At 36.2% G+C, this 14,127-nt stretch overlaps 1 protein-coding gene across 5 annotated transcripts in view; it reads right to left on the bottom strand.

The window, feature by feature from the left end:
* Positions 1-14,127, bottom strand: part of LOC135687316 (DNA-dependent protein kinase catalytic subunit) — a 97,943-nt gene that overhangs the window by 39,703 nt on the left and 44,113 nt on the right. For all 5 annotated transcript variants that reach the window (XM_065203845.2, XM_065203847.2, XM_065203844.2 and 2 more), the window contains 13 exons: positions 13,793-13,920; positions 13,065-13,159; positions 12,249-12,351; positions 11,842-11,978; positions 11,545-11,614; positions 10,947-11,119; positions 3,959-4,109; positions 2,871-2,949; positions 2,378-2,506; positions 1,611-1,705; positions 1,239-1,383; positions 736-882; positions 218-272 (listed from right to left, as the gene is read on the bottom strand). In XM_065203845.2, the coding sequence (XP_065059917.2) occupies positions 218-272; positions 736-882; positions 1,239-1,383; positions 1,611-1,705; positions 2,378-2,506; positions 2,871-2,949; positions 3,959-4,109; positions 10,947-11,119; positions 11,545-11,614; positions 11,842-11,978; positions 12,249-12,351; positions 13,065-13,159; positions 13,793-13,920 (1,507 nt within the window). The remainder of the gene's footprint in view (positions 1-217; positions 273-735; positions 883-1,238; positions 1,384-1,610; positions 1,706-2,377; positions 2,507-2,870; positions 2,950-3,958; positions 4,110-10,946; positions 11,120-11,544; positions 11,615-11,841; positions 11,979-12,248; positions 12,352-13,064; positions 13,160-13,792; positions 13,921-14,127) is intronic.

The following is a 14,127-nucleotide window of genomic DNA, read 5'->3' on the forward strand; positions in this document are numbered from 1 at the left end:
CAAGTTATTTGGAAATAAAAAAAAGTTGTCCAGTCGTTAAGTCTTTCATAAGAATCAATTTTCAATTTGGACAGAAAAATCCGAAAACAAAAACTTTAGCCGATAGCTGAAAAATTGCTGAATCAATTCGACATACTCGTTTCCTATCAAACTGACTTGTCTGGGAAGTAAGAATAAACTTAATTTATAACCAATTCTCATTTTTAGTTTTTTTTACCTTGGTGACTTTGAACTGGTTTCGTATCGAGCAGGATTTCCACCAAAGATTCTGGCTGAAATGGTTAGCATAATCGAAATATAAATGAAATATAATCTTTGAAATGAAATATAAATGTTAACATTGCATAAACTAAACTAAACTAAACTAAGAGGATATTATTGTGGGCTTTTGGATATTTTAGAGATAATTTCAAAAGATGTTACTCAGTGAGGCATCAAATGACTGAAGATATAATTAATTTGAATGCATAAAGAAATTGGGTTGAAATAAAGCCAAGATTGTTGCAACTGCAAAGTCGTGCACAACATTTGCATCGTCCAATGTAGCAGTAAAATGGATATGAAATAAAGAGTAGACCTCAAGAAACAAAGTGCACCATGACATTCGCTGTGGACATCTTATTTGGTTGATATTACATCGATATCAACCGAATAAACAATGAATGTTGTGACAAGTGACTGTGTTATAAAATAACAGGCATGTACAGGAAAAAGGCAAGTTAGTAATGCAAATACCTCCGATTCAATTTGAAGAGCTAATTGCAGCATCGATTCAGCAAGTCTTTTCTGCGATGGATTAACTGACGTATTATCACTCCCGGATAGAGGTAGCAGGCCATTGAGTACGTTGGACATCAGTTCTGAATTGAGTGATTTGATTTCCTTGCGAAAAAAGCTTGGCAATTAGCTTTTAAAAAGCAACAGGAGCTATAGAAAAGGCTCTATCTGTTGCCTTTGCCCTGACTTGATTATTCTTCCAGTTTTACGGCAAAAGAATAAGTATCAATTTACAACCCACAAATTAGACTTCATAAATATTTACAACTGCCACATGCTGCAAAAACAGCACAAAAGCAAAGACATAAATCACAATACGATAGAATCGTCAAATATAAAAAGAGCGGTTGTAAAACAAATAGTTACTGAAACAAAATAAATGGAAAATGAATAAATAAATGAAAAAAGTGAAGCAAACCGGCATAAAAAAGACAGTTTCCTAAATACAATGCTTTTCTAACCTGTGGTTTCATACAAAGCTCAAGAAGACTAGCATTTCTGAGCAACTGATAACCAGCAGTTAATTGTTGTACGCTTAAGAACTTCTCGTTCCCTTCTAATGTGTTACTTCTCAAATCCAAAGGCAAGTGCATAGTAACATCGTACCTAGATACAAGAAAAGAAAGCGTTCAATTTGCTGATAGAAGGACTGGGAGCGAATAGAAGGCGCCAACGTAATAACAAGAAAAGAATACCCTGAAAAGGTTTTTTAAGCAGAGCGACACAGTTTTATACTAATTAATTTTTTTAGAAAAAGATTTGCATGGAATTAAGGAGGCAATAAAGACATGAAAAGCAATAAACAAACAGAAAAAACATAAAACACAAAACACCTTTCTTTGGAAATTTGCGAGCCAATAGTCTTAACAAAATCTTCAAACTGGCGTGAAGGCAATCCTGTTTTCATATTCAAACACAGTGACAGCATCTGAAGGAATGAAAATAAACACATTTGGTTATAAAATCAAAACATATTACACAGAAAACAACTTACCATATTATATATCAACATATTTCAATATACAACATTAATATTTCATGAAGTAAACCAACTTGAATATGAGATTCAATGAAAGTAATAAATTTCTAGGCATAATGGTTTGGGGGGGGGGGGGGGGGTGGCTATTTTTTTAAGTACGTGTAAAGGACTACTTTTCAATTAGTTGGAAAATTATTTAGAAACGAATAATATTTTCAAAACTTTGGTACTTATTATCACATTTTTTCATTATTCCGAGAAAACGAATTTGCTAGATTAACCACAATTACACGGGCAATCGAAAAATGAAACTAGAACCCCAGTAAGTGCTCGAAATAGCATGGTAGCCAGCAGCAAGGCATCTTTGCTAAGCAGCATATCTATTCATTATGAATTGAGTTATATGTCAATCATTCACTAGACAGGGAAACAAACCTTTTAGGGGCAAGCAGACTTTTAGGGGCAACACGATCAAAGCACATGCTTTTTAAAACATCAACCGGGTTCGAAATGGATATAAAAACCTGAGCAATTATGCCCAGACGATATTCAAATGGAAAAAGTCATTATTCTATCACTGATATTGAAAAATTGTTCCTAAAAATAATGAATAAATTTTACTTGTTCTGGAAGTTTTTGCAAAACATCAAGATCGGCAATATCAAAACCTATTGATTCCGGCTCCAGGATACATTTGCAAATAACCAAATGCAATTCCTTCGAAAATACATTGAAAGCTTGTCCCTCAAACTGCAAAGCAACACGAAGAAAAGTTTGATTTTAAAACAAGAAGTGGTTTGTCGATGAGAGATGTTGAATGAGGGGTGCTGGATGTTGGACATCAGAGGAAACTAGAAGCGTCGAGTACCCGAATTGAAAAGGTTTTTCTCCAAAAAAGCCAGAGAAAGATACATTCAGTTGCGGTATAAGGGTTAGACCCAAAAGTGGACTGAAATATGTAGTATGAAGAATTGAGAAAATAAAAGTAATCAATCATAATTAAACGTTCACCAAAATATGGCATATATGTTGCTGCTACTGAAGCTCTGTTTCTAGGTCTAACAGAAAAATATTCATGTTTTTGAGTTGGTCAATATTAAATAAAAAGTGATACCTCTTTGCTTTTCCATATTCCAGCTGCTAAGGTTGTTGTTAAAAAATCAAGAGTACGGACGATTGCTGTGCATTTTGACCTGGAAATTAGCTGTTTATGTTAATTTTGCTTTTTACAATAGTTAGACAATAAACATAATTGCTACTGGCTTTAATGGGGACGGGCTACATAGATTGACTCGATGCATAATTAGAACAAAGTGGCTGAATATGGGCTGCAACAGGAGGCCTTGGAAAGATGTTGCCTCTAGTCTCACTGGTTGAAAAGGAAGCTTCTTCCCAATGATATTTTGAGCAGAATCCTCAATTAAAAAATGACAGGGAAGAAAATGACATCCCCAGAAGAAAATGTTTCTATGACTTTAAATACATCTTCTCCTTTATTTCATGTCTAACGTTGGTTTTGAAAGTAAAAACATTCTGTAATTTACTATGTTTAAACTTGCTCTTATTTCGCTTTTGATATTATAAATGTGAAAGTGTTTTGAACAAAAAGAATTAAAATAAGTAATAAAATAAACTCAAAGTGCTTCTGAGGTAACATATTCGTCAAATCATTTTGGCTAAAAATAGTAGACAACTTTTCCTGATTGCGATGAATTAGTTCGTTTTCTGTGATGATAACTTAATATATAGTATAACTGAAGTGATATTTAGATCTAACCATAGTTTAATGCTAGGAACATACTGTGGCAGGTGAAGAACGAACTGGAACCTTTTGGATGTTTTTTGTGTGTTTCATAGCACTGCAACTAATCTAATCTTTAGCTATTCATAGCAGAAACAATGAGAATTTACCAATAACTTTTCATGGCCTAAACGTAAATTTGAGCTGAAAAAACTTGAGACAAAGTATTAAAATTCAGACAACATCAACATATATTACTTACATAAGCAACGTACTTTTTGACCTTACAATACGTTATATATTAGTCGTTTTGCGTACTTTTACTGTCCTAAGTTTGGTTTTAGCATAAACACTTTAAACTCAAATTGTCTTAATCTGTCCCTTCTAATTTCAAAATGTTTGGGTGAAAACACCTAAATTAGGTTTGCAAGCCCGAAAATGGTTATTTTATAAGGACAAACCTGTTGTACAAATCCTTATCCATCGGTGTTAAAATGTGTGTCTCTGACTTTTTTCCAGCTCTAAAACATTTCATCATAGCTGACTCTAAATCCTCAAAAGCCAGCTCCTTGATAAGATACACTAGAGTCGCTAACATCACACTGCTTGGGTCTGAAAGCAAAACCACATCTTGCTCTAATTGCTTACACTGGATTACTTGTTCATTTATATCATTGACATAGATGTTTCACAAGAATGGTAACATTTTACAGAAAAGGCCTATCACCCAGATAGAGACAAACAACAGCACAAAAAAGTTGAAAGAAAGCGTTAAGGTGGAAGAGTGCTTTGAAAACAGGGAGGTTAAAGAAAACGAAGTGCAGGAGATCTTGAAAGGAATGAATGCAAAGAAATCGGCAGGATGGGATCAATTATCTCCAGGGATATTTAAACTGAGTGCAACAGCTATCGCCCCATCTCTCACAAGAATTTTTAATGAATGCATACACCAAAATTCTTGGCCGGATGATTGGAAAAGAGGACAGTGTACCCCTGCTTTTAAGAAAGATAACAAATTTGTGGATAAGAATTATAGGCCAATTACAACTTTACCTGTGGTAGATAAGATATTTGAAAATCTAATTGCGGAACAGACAGAAGTAGGGATCAAACCCTACCTAAGTGACAGTATCACAGCCTAGAGGAAGGGCCACAGTACAGAAACGACACTACTCACGTTGGTAGAGAACTGGAAAGATGCAGTTGATAAGAAGCAGACAGTTGGAGTATTGTCTACCAATATGAGTAAAGCATTTGACTCTCTTTACCCTCCACTACTGCTAAAGAAAATGGAAATATATGGCTTTAGCAAGAATGCCAAAGATATGATGAAATATTATTTCGAGACTATTACAATCGTAGTAATGAGAAAAGAAAAAACATGTTAAAAGGGGAGTAGCTATGGATTAGTCCAAGTTTTGTTTCTACAGCAGAATATATAGTATGTGGTGCGAATGGAGATGCTTGTACGTTTGGAGATGAGATAGCGTTTATGTTGATAATCAATGGACAAACAGTCACACATGTCGACGAATGAGCGGCAGGAGTTGCCAAAAATACCAAGTGAACTGATGGAAAGATTGACAAACGAGACTGACTTAAACTGACGTTTTAAGTCAGATACGAGGATATTTCTCTGACTCTCTGACAGCATTGCAGTTGAGATTTGTTTCAAAGCCTATGATTAGCTCTAAAACGTACAGACAGTTTTCCTTAGTTTTAAGAAGTAAGTCAGGGCGTAGTTGATCTCCAGTTATGATAGAAGGGGAAAGAAAGCCTGGTAAATCTGCGTAGAGAGAAGACCCATTTATTGCTTGGAAGAAAGTGGCTAGAAAGTTTAATGCAAAATTATGACGCCAAGTATAGCGGCCTTGGTCAAGGTACACTTTGCTTCCAGCAACGATGTGTATAAGTGTTTCTTGAAGAAGACAGAATTCACAGTCAGATGTTTGACTAAGGTTCCATTTCAGCAGGTTTTTACGAGATTGTTAAGATACTTGATTGTAAAGTTAAAGATGTTACTAGGCAAATTGCTCTGTGTACTTGACCAAATACCGTTCAGCTTTTCCAGTGAATGTTTTAGTAGGAAGGTAATTGTAGCTCCCTGAGATGATAAGTTTTGAGAGAGACGTTCTTTGTTGTCTGATTTGACAGCCTTTAATACCTCTTTAGTATTACGATAGATTTCGTACTGTAGGTTCGTGACATGACTGGTGTCTGAATGTCAATGTTAGGAGAAGATTTTAGGGCATTGCGACAGACGGTTTGGCATTGCGTAAATTTGACAGAAGGCAGTTGTAGGTTTAGGCCAAACTGATTTTTTGAGAGGAAAATTCCACTCAAGGTAGCAGAAACAGGAAGATCAAGCCACTGGTGAATGTAATTGGACACAAGATTGTCTAGGTTTCGGACAACCCAGGTCTTTGGTAGATCAGTAACAGTAAAATGCCATGAAACTTTAGACAGAACATAACGATGGTATAATAGCAGTTTGTTTTTAGGATGGAGAGGTAAGTCGTCAATATCCTTCATAAGAGTAGAGAAAAGAGAAACGAGTTTAGATTTATGATCTGGGTTACTCATTTCAAAATCAAAGAAACGGCCAAGATACTTAAAGGAATCGCCATTTTTGACAGCAGGTACTATTTGGTTGCAGATGAAAAGTTTCGGTTGAAATTGGAGGGATCGCCTTGAGTGTTTCTTGATACCAAAGGTAACACATTTGTCAACACTGAAAATGAAGTTTGTCCATTGGCACCATCTGGTAAAGCAGTTTAATAAGAGTTGGTTCTCCTTATCTCCACTGGTAACAACAGCAGCCTCATCAGCAAACTGAAACCAGTGTACTGGCTGAAACATGCGGTCATTACCATCATGGGGGGAGAAACCAAGCTGCTTATATTTATCTGATTTGATGTATTGTATGAACGTGTTGAAGCAAAGGTTGAAAAGAAGGGGGCTGAGGCAGTCACCTTGCAATACGCCGCGGCGAACGGGAATTGCAGAGGTTTGGAATTTATCGGTGATGATACAGGTCTTAAAATCTAGATATAAGCTTGAGATCAATAGTTGAATTTCCGAAGGTATATGATGATAAGCAAGAATAGCTGGTATCAGCTTGTGGTGAACTTCGCCAAAGGCGTTTTTGAGATCTAGCAAAGATACCACTAAAGATCTTTGCTTAATGCGATAATGTGTGCTCTATTGTACCTGATACTATTGAGGTGAAGCCTTTTTGGATTTGGTGCTCGATGAAGCCATTGTGTTTCAGAAAAGTGAAGATGGAGTCACGTAAGCAAGAAGTGAATATTTTTAAGGGCACCGATTCTAAAGTGATGGATCATCTGTGCTGTCTTTTTTGTGAATCAAGATAGTGGAGGTCTTAATAATAATAATAATAATAATGGAAACTTTTCATTTTGAATTCCTGTTAAAACTACAATTACAAATCTCACTATTACAAGGTAATTTGTAACTGGCTAGCCTGTGTTTACAAAATAAAAACTATTACATCGTAGTAATGAGAAAAAAAAAAAATTGTTAAAAGGGGTGTAGCTCTGGATTAGTCCAAGTTTTGTTTCTACAGCAGAATATATAGTATGTGGTGCGAATGGAGATGCTTGTAAGTTTGGAGATGAGGTAGCGTTTCTGTTGATGATCAATGGACAAAGAGTCACACATGTCGATGAATGAGCTGCAGGAGTCGCCAAAAATACCAAGTGAACTGATGGAAAGATTGACAAACGAGACTGACTTAAACTGACGTTTTAAGTCAGATACGAGGGTGGCATATTTCCCTGACTTTCTGACAGCATTGCAGTTGAGATTTGTTTCAAAGCCTATGGTTAGCTCTAAAACGTACAGACAGTTTTCCTTAGTTTTGAGAAGTAAGTCAGGGCGTAGTTGATCTCCAGTTATGATAGAAGGGGAAAGAAAGCCTGGTAAATCTGCGTAGAGAGAAGACCCATTTATTGCTTGGAAGGAAGTGGCTAGAAAGTTTAATGCAGAATTATGACGCCAAGTATAGCGTCCTTGGTCAAGGTACACTTTGCATCCAGCAACAACGTGTAGAAGTGTTTCTGGAAGAAGACAGAATTCACAGTCAGATGTTTGACTAAGGTTCCATTTCAGCAGATTTTTACGAGTTGGAAGAGTGTTGTTAAGGTACTTGATGGTAAAGTTAAAGATGTTACTAGGCAAATTGCTTTGTGTACTTGACCAAATACCGTTCAGCTTTTCCAGTGAATGTTTCAGTAGGAAGGTAATTGTGGCTCCCTGAGATGTTAAGTTTTGGGAGAGACGTTCTTTGTTGTCTGATTTGACAGCCTTTAATACCTCTTTAGTATTACGATAGATGTCGTACTGTAGGTTCGTGCCATGATAATAATAATAATAATAATAATAATAATAATAATAATAATAATAATAATAATAATAATAATAATAATAATAATAATAATAATAATAATAATAATAATAATAATAATAATATGTCCTGCGTATGGCACAAAACTGCATCCAGTTGTGGAGTTTCGATGTGGAATAATGTGGTTACCCTTTGCCGCAATTACTTCCAGGTCACCCTTGAGCAAGGTTTACTACCTGTCAGCTCCCCCCGAGACTTTGACGTACTGGGCTGTCGTCCGGCGGGGGCTAGTCTGTCTCATGGGTGGGGGGGGGGGACTCTTTAGCTCTGGTTGGCAGCCCCCCTAGTGATGGTGTCACAATAAAAATACCCGAGGGAAGGAAAACCTGGATCAAACCAACATCATGACTTTTTTATCATGATGCAGCAAATGAATTCTATTGATAATAGAGCAACGTGAATGGGGCTGGAACCAGTCAAGGTGAAAGCTCCTCGTTCGGCAGGGGTTTTTTGGGACAGCAGCGAGTCCCAGGTCCTCGTCATGCTAAGGCTAGAACGAGAGTTAAATGGACAAATGAGTTAAATAAGATCATAATGGAGTGCTATTATCGCAGTGAACCTAAAAACGCGGATTTAGGAAAAGGATGTATGCAATTTGGCAAGAAAAAGGATTGTTTGAAGCATCTGAACAACAGGTTGGGGGACAGGCACTTTGTATAAGGAATAATCAATGGCAATCTAACTTAGAATTAGAAGAAATCAAGAGAAAGATAGATGAAGGAAATGCAAGTGATGATCCCGAGTTGGGCGGGGATGATGGCAGAGCAACAGAAGATCATCGGACGAATGTGAACAGTGCACAATCACTATATGAGAATAGTCCTAATGAACAGGATGAAATAGCTGAGGCAAATGGGTACCGGTTAACAGAAGCTGTGAGTGAAGACCAACAAGAAATCATAACGATCTTGAAAAAGAAACTGGAAGATGTTAATCAGCTAAAACCAGTGAACTTACGCAACATCGATAGATGATCATTGAAGGAGAAAACAAAGAGAGTAAATGAAGGGATTGGTAAACTAGAATCTAAAACCATCGGTGATACGAACAATTTGATTTTGGCTGGAGCAAACGCAGTTGCTGATCTGATAGAACAAAAGTACCGAAGAAAAAAAACGAGAAAGGATCGTGGTGGTAAAGAAGAATTCAAAGTCAGATTGATTCATTGAGAAAAGATATTAGTAAGCTAGATAAGTGGAATAAAAATAAGTTAAGAAAAGAGAATGTGAGAGAAAAATTGAATGAAAAATACAAAGTTAATGCTAAAGGAATAAGGGCTGTGATTGAAGAAATGAAGCGGAGAGTTAAGGCAAAGAGTGCAAAGATCAGAAAATATGAAGACAGGAACAATGCATTTCAACAGAATCGATTGTTTCAATCAAATCAAAAAAGTTTGTTTAAGAAGCTAGAAGGCTGCGAGAGACAAGATGATATAACACCTGATGCAGAGGAAAGTAAGATCTTTTGGGCTAATATATGGGACCATGGCGCCAAGCACAATGAAAAGGCAAAGTGGCTGGAAGATGTAAAAGAAAAATACAAGAAAATAGACCAACAAAATGGATTTTCTATATCAAGGGACACTCCAACAACTCAGTTGAAGAAAATGCCTAAATGGAAAGCGTGTGGACCAGAAGGTGTGCATGGTTATTGGTTAAAAGAATTCACAAGTCTCCATGTAAGACTCGCAGTGCAACTTGATGCATGCTTAATTTCAGGAGAAGTGCCAGTATGGATGACGAAAGGCCGGACGAGTTTGATATTGAAAGACAAGATCAAAGGAAACATAGTGACCAACTTTAGACCTATTACATGCTTACCAATGGTATGGAAGCTTGTGACAGGAATAATATCTGAGAAAATTTATTACCACTTAGAGAGCAAACATCTTCTTCCAGAAAAGCAAAAGTAATGCCGAAAAGGAGCCCGTGGCACTAACGATCAGCTTCTGATTGACAAAATTGCAATGAAGAATTGCAAGAGCAGTTTAACCAATCTTTGCCTTGCTTGGATTGATCACAAGAAGGCATATGATATGGTTCCTCATTCTTGGTTGATTCAATGCATGTAGATGTTTAAGATTTCAGACAAGGTAATAACATTGTTAGGGAAGTCTATGGAAAGCTGGAGGGTTGAGCTGACTTCAGGAAACGACAAGCTTGGGGAAGTGAACATTCGAAAAGGGGTTTTCCAAGGTGACACACTGTTTCCTTCGTTATTCGTTTTGGCATTGATCCCCTTGGCTACTTTACTAAATGGTTTAGATTAAGGTTATAGAATGGGAAAGAACAGAGGAAAGATCAACCATCTCCTATTTATGGATGATTTAAAATTGTATGGTCGTAATATGCAAGAGCTAGATTCGTTAGTTCAAAGTGTCCGAATATTCAGTACCGACATAGGGATGGATTTGGAATTGAAAAATGTGCAGCAGTGAAGATCTCAAGAGGAAGAGTTGTTGAATGTGAAGGTATCGAGTTACCAAATGGAGACACGATAAAAGGATTGGAAGAGAATGATGGCTACAAATATTTAGGTATTCTGGAGTGCGAAAAGATCAAGAGCAGTGAAATGAAAGAGAAAATAAAGAAGGAGTATTTCAGAAGAGTGAAGCTCATCTTCAAATCAAAGTTAATTGCTGGAAATGTGGTCATGGCCGTCAACAGCAGGGCAGTTTCTCTTATTCGGTATGGTGCTGGTATCGCTTTGACTGGACAAAAGCTGAGTAACAGGAAATGGATCGGAAAACAAGACTCCCAAACTTTTTGTGTAAACTACTCCAAAACTAGTATGGTTAATAGCAGCTTCAATTTAGCTCAGTTCAGTTCAGCACAGTTTCAAAATAATCAACTAAATGTACCAAAATGGAATTTAGAAAAATATGAATCTTAATAAAAGCAGCGCTGAAAAGAACCGTATGCGAAAAAACTTCAAAAAAGGGACCCTCAAAATGGGTAAGTTAATCGAAAGCAGCTTGTACCAGTGAAAAATAAATGGTTGTGTTGTTACTTTTACATACATACCAAGCAAAAGGGGACCAGGTTTCACTAGCTGCAAGCTTGCTATCCAAGTGTAGCAATCAAGGGAGGCTAAGTATCGCTCGTACCAGCCAATCAAATCTCTTAGATGAAAGCTTTGCGTCGATGCCATTTTTGTGATGTCTGCACACAGCTTCATTTGGCCATATTTTTCGAATCTGAAAATTCATGAGATAGAAATTTCATTGTGTGTAATGCAATAGACAAGCAAAATCTAACCAAGCTTCTCAAATATTCACGACAAATGCACTTGTAGAAGAAGGAAAAGGCCATGCTTAGAATCGAATCGAAAAGAATAACAGTTAAGATTTCACAAATGACATCTGAAGTGCCGAACGTGTTTATTGGTTTCCATAATTATGTGGATAAACAATAAAAGACAATCACTTACAAAAGAAGGAGATTTATCCAAATAGCTGGATATAATGATTTTCTTCAAGGGTAAGTTTAATTCGTAATCATCATTTAGCTATAAAATCAGGATTACATAAATTTCAATGTATTATGGCCTACCAAAATGCTGAAACTGGCAGCCTACAGAGGAAAAATTGATAAAAGGATATTAAAAAACTTCAAAAATCACCTGTCAATTAAGAAATAATTCCCATCCGACTTGACAGTATTTTCAAACCAGACTCTAGCATGAGAAACGCCTAAAAAGAGGTGTCAACATTACTCGATGCACAAAAAACTATTTCAAACGCATTCGCTGAAATAATTTAGCGACCAATTATAGAGACAAAATTGCAGCATCGAAAAAAGAAACTATTAAAGTGCATTTATCAAGCTTAATTTTTTGTTCTAGTTTTAAAACATTATTCTAGAGAAATTTGAATAATTAAAACAATTACTCCTACCCCTGAAAATGGAAATCGCTTACCAGGTCTTGTGGGCAACAGTGTGAATAGCAGCTCCATACATTTATGCCTGCATTCCGTTTTTGGAGATCCGCATTGCCGAAGTAGCCAAACAAACACATGATCAAGAGTCAAATGTTGATCAACCTCTTTGAGGGCTCTGATAACAAATATAATTGAACATAATTTACGTTATGATTACAGGTTTGTAGATGTATTAAAGTACTATTGGGGAAAACCTACTGTTGGAAAAGCCATGAAGAAAATAATTGTCGTTGAATGACGTCATAAGAAGAGTAGCTGTTTCCCATATCAACAACGTACAGTGAAACAAATCAGCAAATACATGTTGTTGGAAATTTATTGAGATGCTTGAAGCAAGTTTTTAAAAGAAAGCATTTGAAAAAAGAAAACCGATTCATTTGCTTACACTGGTATGCGACGATTTTTACTGCTTTTGAAGAAAATTTTGGATTTCTGCTTGATTATTCGTTCCAAGTGATTAATTGCATCCTTACATTGGTCAACAGTTCCTGAAATGGAAAAAATTTCTTATAACTTTTAAAATTTGGCATACTTTTACGATAGTACATTCGTTTTCAAAGTCAATACCAAAAAGGTAATGTAGAATCCAAAATAATGTACATACACAGTTCGGATCATAACTTTAGGCCTTAAAAATCTAAACATTACGAAGAAAGTCCTGAAGATATTTTTCATTGAAAATCAATAAAATGAAGCTTTAGTTAATTTAAATAAACACTCGATGCAAGAAGCGTAAAAGTATTTGCTGTTAAATTGTCTTACCTCTTCAGATTAAATAAAGATGTCTACTTCGTTATCCTAGAATAAACTTTTAAGGGAAGCGATCGAAAGAAGAGCACCAAACAACCTCCATGCCTCCAAGGGCAATTTCAATTCAAGATTGCGACGCCAGCCTCTACCTTTTCTTGCTCAAAGCAAATATAAATCATGATGGCTCCGTCTTTGTCAAATTTATGGTATGAAAAAGCTAAACCTTAATTTCTAGCGAGGAACCTGTTAAAATAGCATCTTTTTTTTTATTTCATGTTGTTTTCACAAATGAAAATTTCACAACGCAAATGACAAAAAATTGAGCTGGTTAAGAAAAAGGGCTGACCTCACGCAGGTCTTCTAATAGTGACTCGGGGTTTCGCATAAAGCAATAAACCCTTAAATGGATATCATAATATTTATTTATTCCTTGCAAAAAGTTCATTCATACCCATGCCGGGTTCGTCACTGTGAGCCATTCCCAAACTTTCAACAAAAACGGTCAGTAGCTCTAGCGCATAAGCGTCAACTAGTTCGTCATGTTCTCTAAAATTTAAAAAATTTCATTAGGTTATCAGAAGAATTGAAAAATGGATGTCAACTAAGGAAATTCTTATCTTAATGGAAAATTTTATATCCATTGATAACTTTACTTCCATTACTATATGAACACAGATTTGTGGATGAGAGGTCATCGAAAGACTCATTCAAATCACTAAAGATCACATCAAACAGACTAAAGTCTGTGCATTGCACTATACTATGTCAATCATTGTTCGGATAAAGCCCCCGTCCAAAGCATTAGTGCTCACACAAATTAAAAAGCTAGGATATTCAACACTACAACGAACATTGCCTGGCGGGAAGGTGCCAAATTGTTTCTTCATGAAAAGGTAATTTGTGCAACAAGGCATCCCACAGGCTTTTGGCTAGGACGGTAAGTAGCAATTGGGTCCACACTTTCAAACTACCCCACTAAAAACGAAGTTTGAAGATGTACTGTCGGATCATTGAAGCTAAATCTGAGAAACTGTAAGCGACAATGGGCGCCTAAAAAAGGTTGCCAACATGTCTTGAAAAACCAACTTCGATTGAAGGCTGATTTAATAAATTTAGTAAGCAAAGATAAATAAACAGCTTGATGGAGGATAATGATTTTCAAGAACTTGAAATTGGTACCTGAAGGTAACATAAATACTATTAAAAGCCATGGCAGCGCCTAGTCTTTTGTAAACATTCGGATGTGAAGCCATGCTATAGATCCTCTTGAACACTGCCTTAGGGTTAACTGCCGATTTGTCTAAATGCTGAAAAGATGAAAAAAGAAGATTGTGTATACCTTATGGCATGGCAGATAAAAGAAATATCCAAAACGATCAACTTAACTAAAAAACATCTAGTAAATTTAGTGTAATTTTAAATGATAAATTAGAAGCATTATGTAGAACCAGGATGATTAAACAGCAAGCAAACATTATCATTTGCGATGGTCTCTTTATTTACAAAGGTTTACA

Source organism: Rhopilema esculentum, chromosome 20 (assembly GCF_057945365.1).
Source record: "Rhopilema esculentum isolate cy_ngs chromosome 20, ASM5794536v1, whole genome shotgun sequence".
Classification (NCBI taxonomy): domain Eukaryota; kingdom Metazoa; phylum Cnidaria; class Scyphozoa; order Rhizostomeae; family Rhizostomatidae; genus Rhopilema; species Rhopilema esculentum.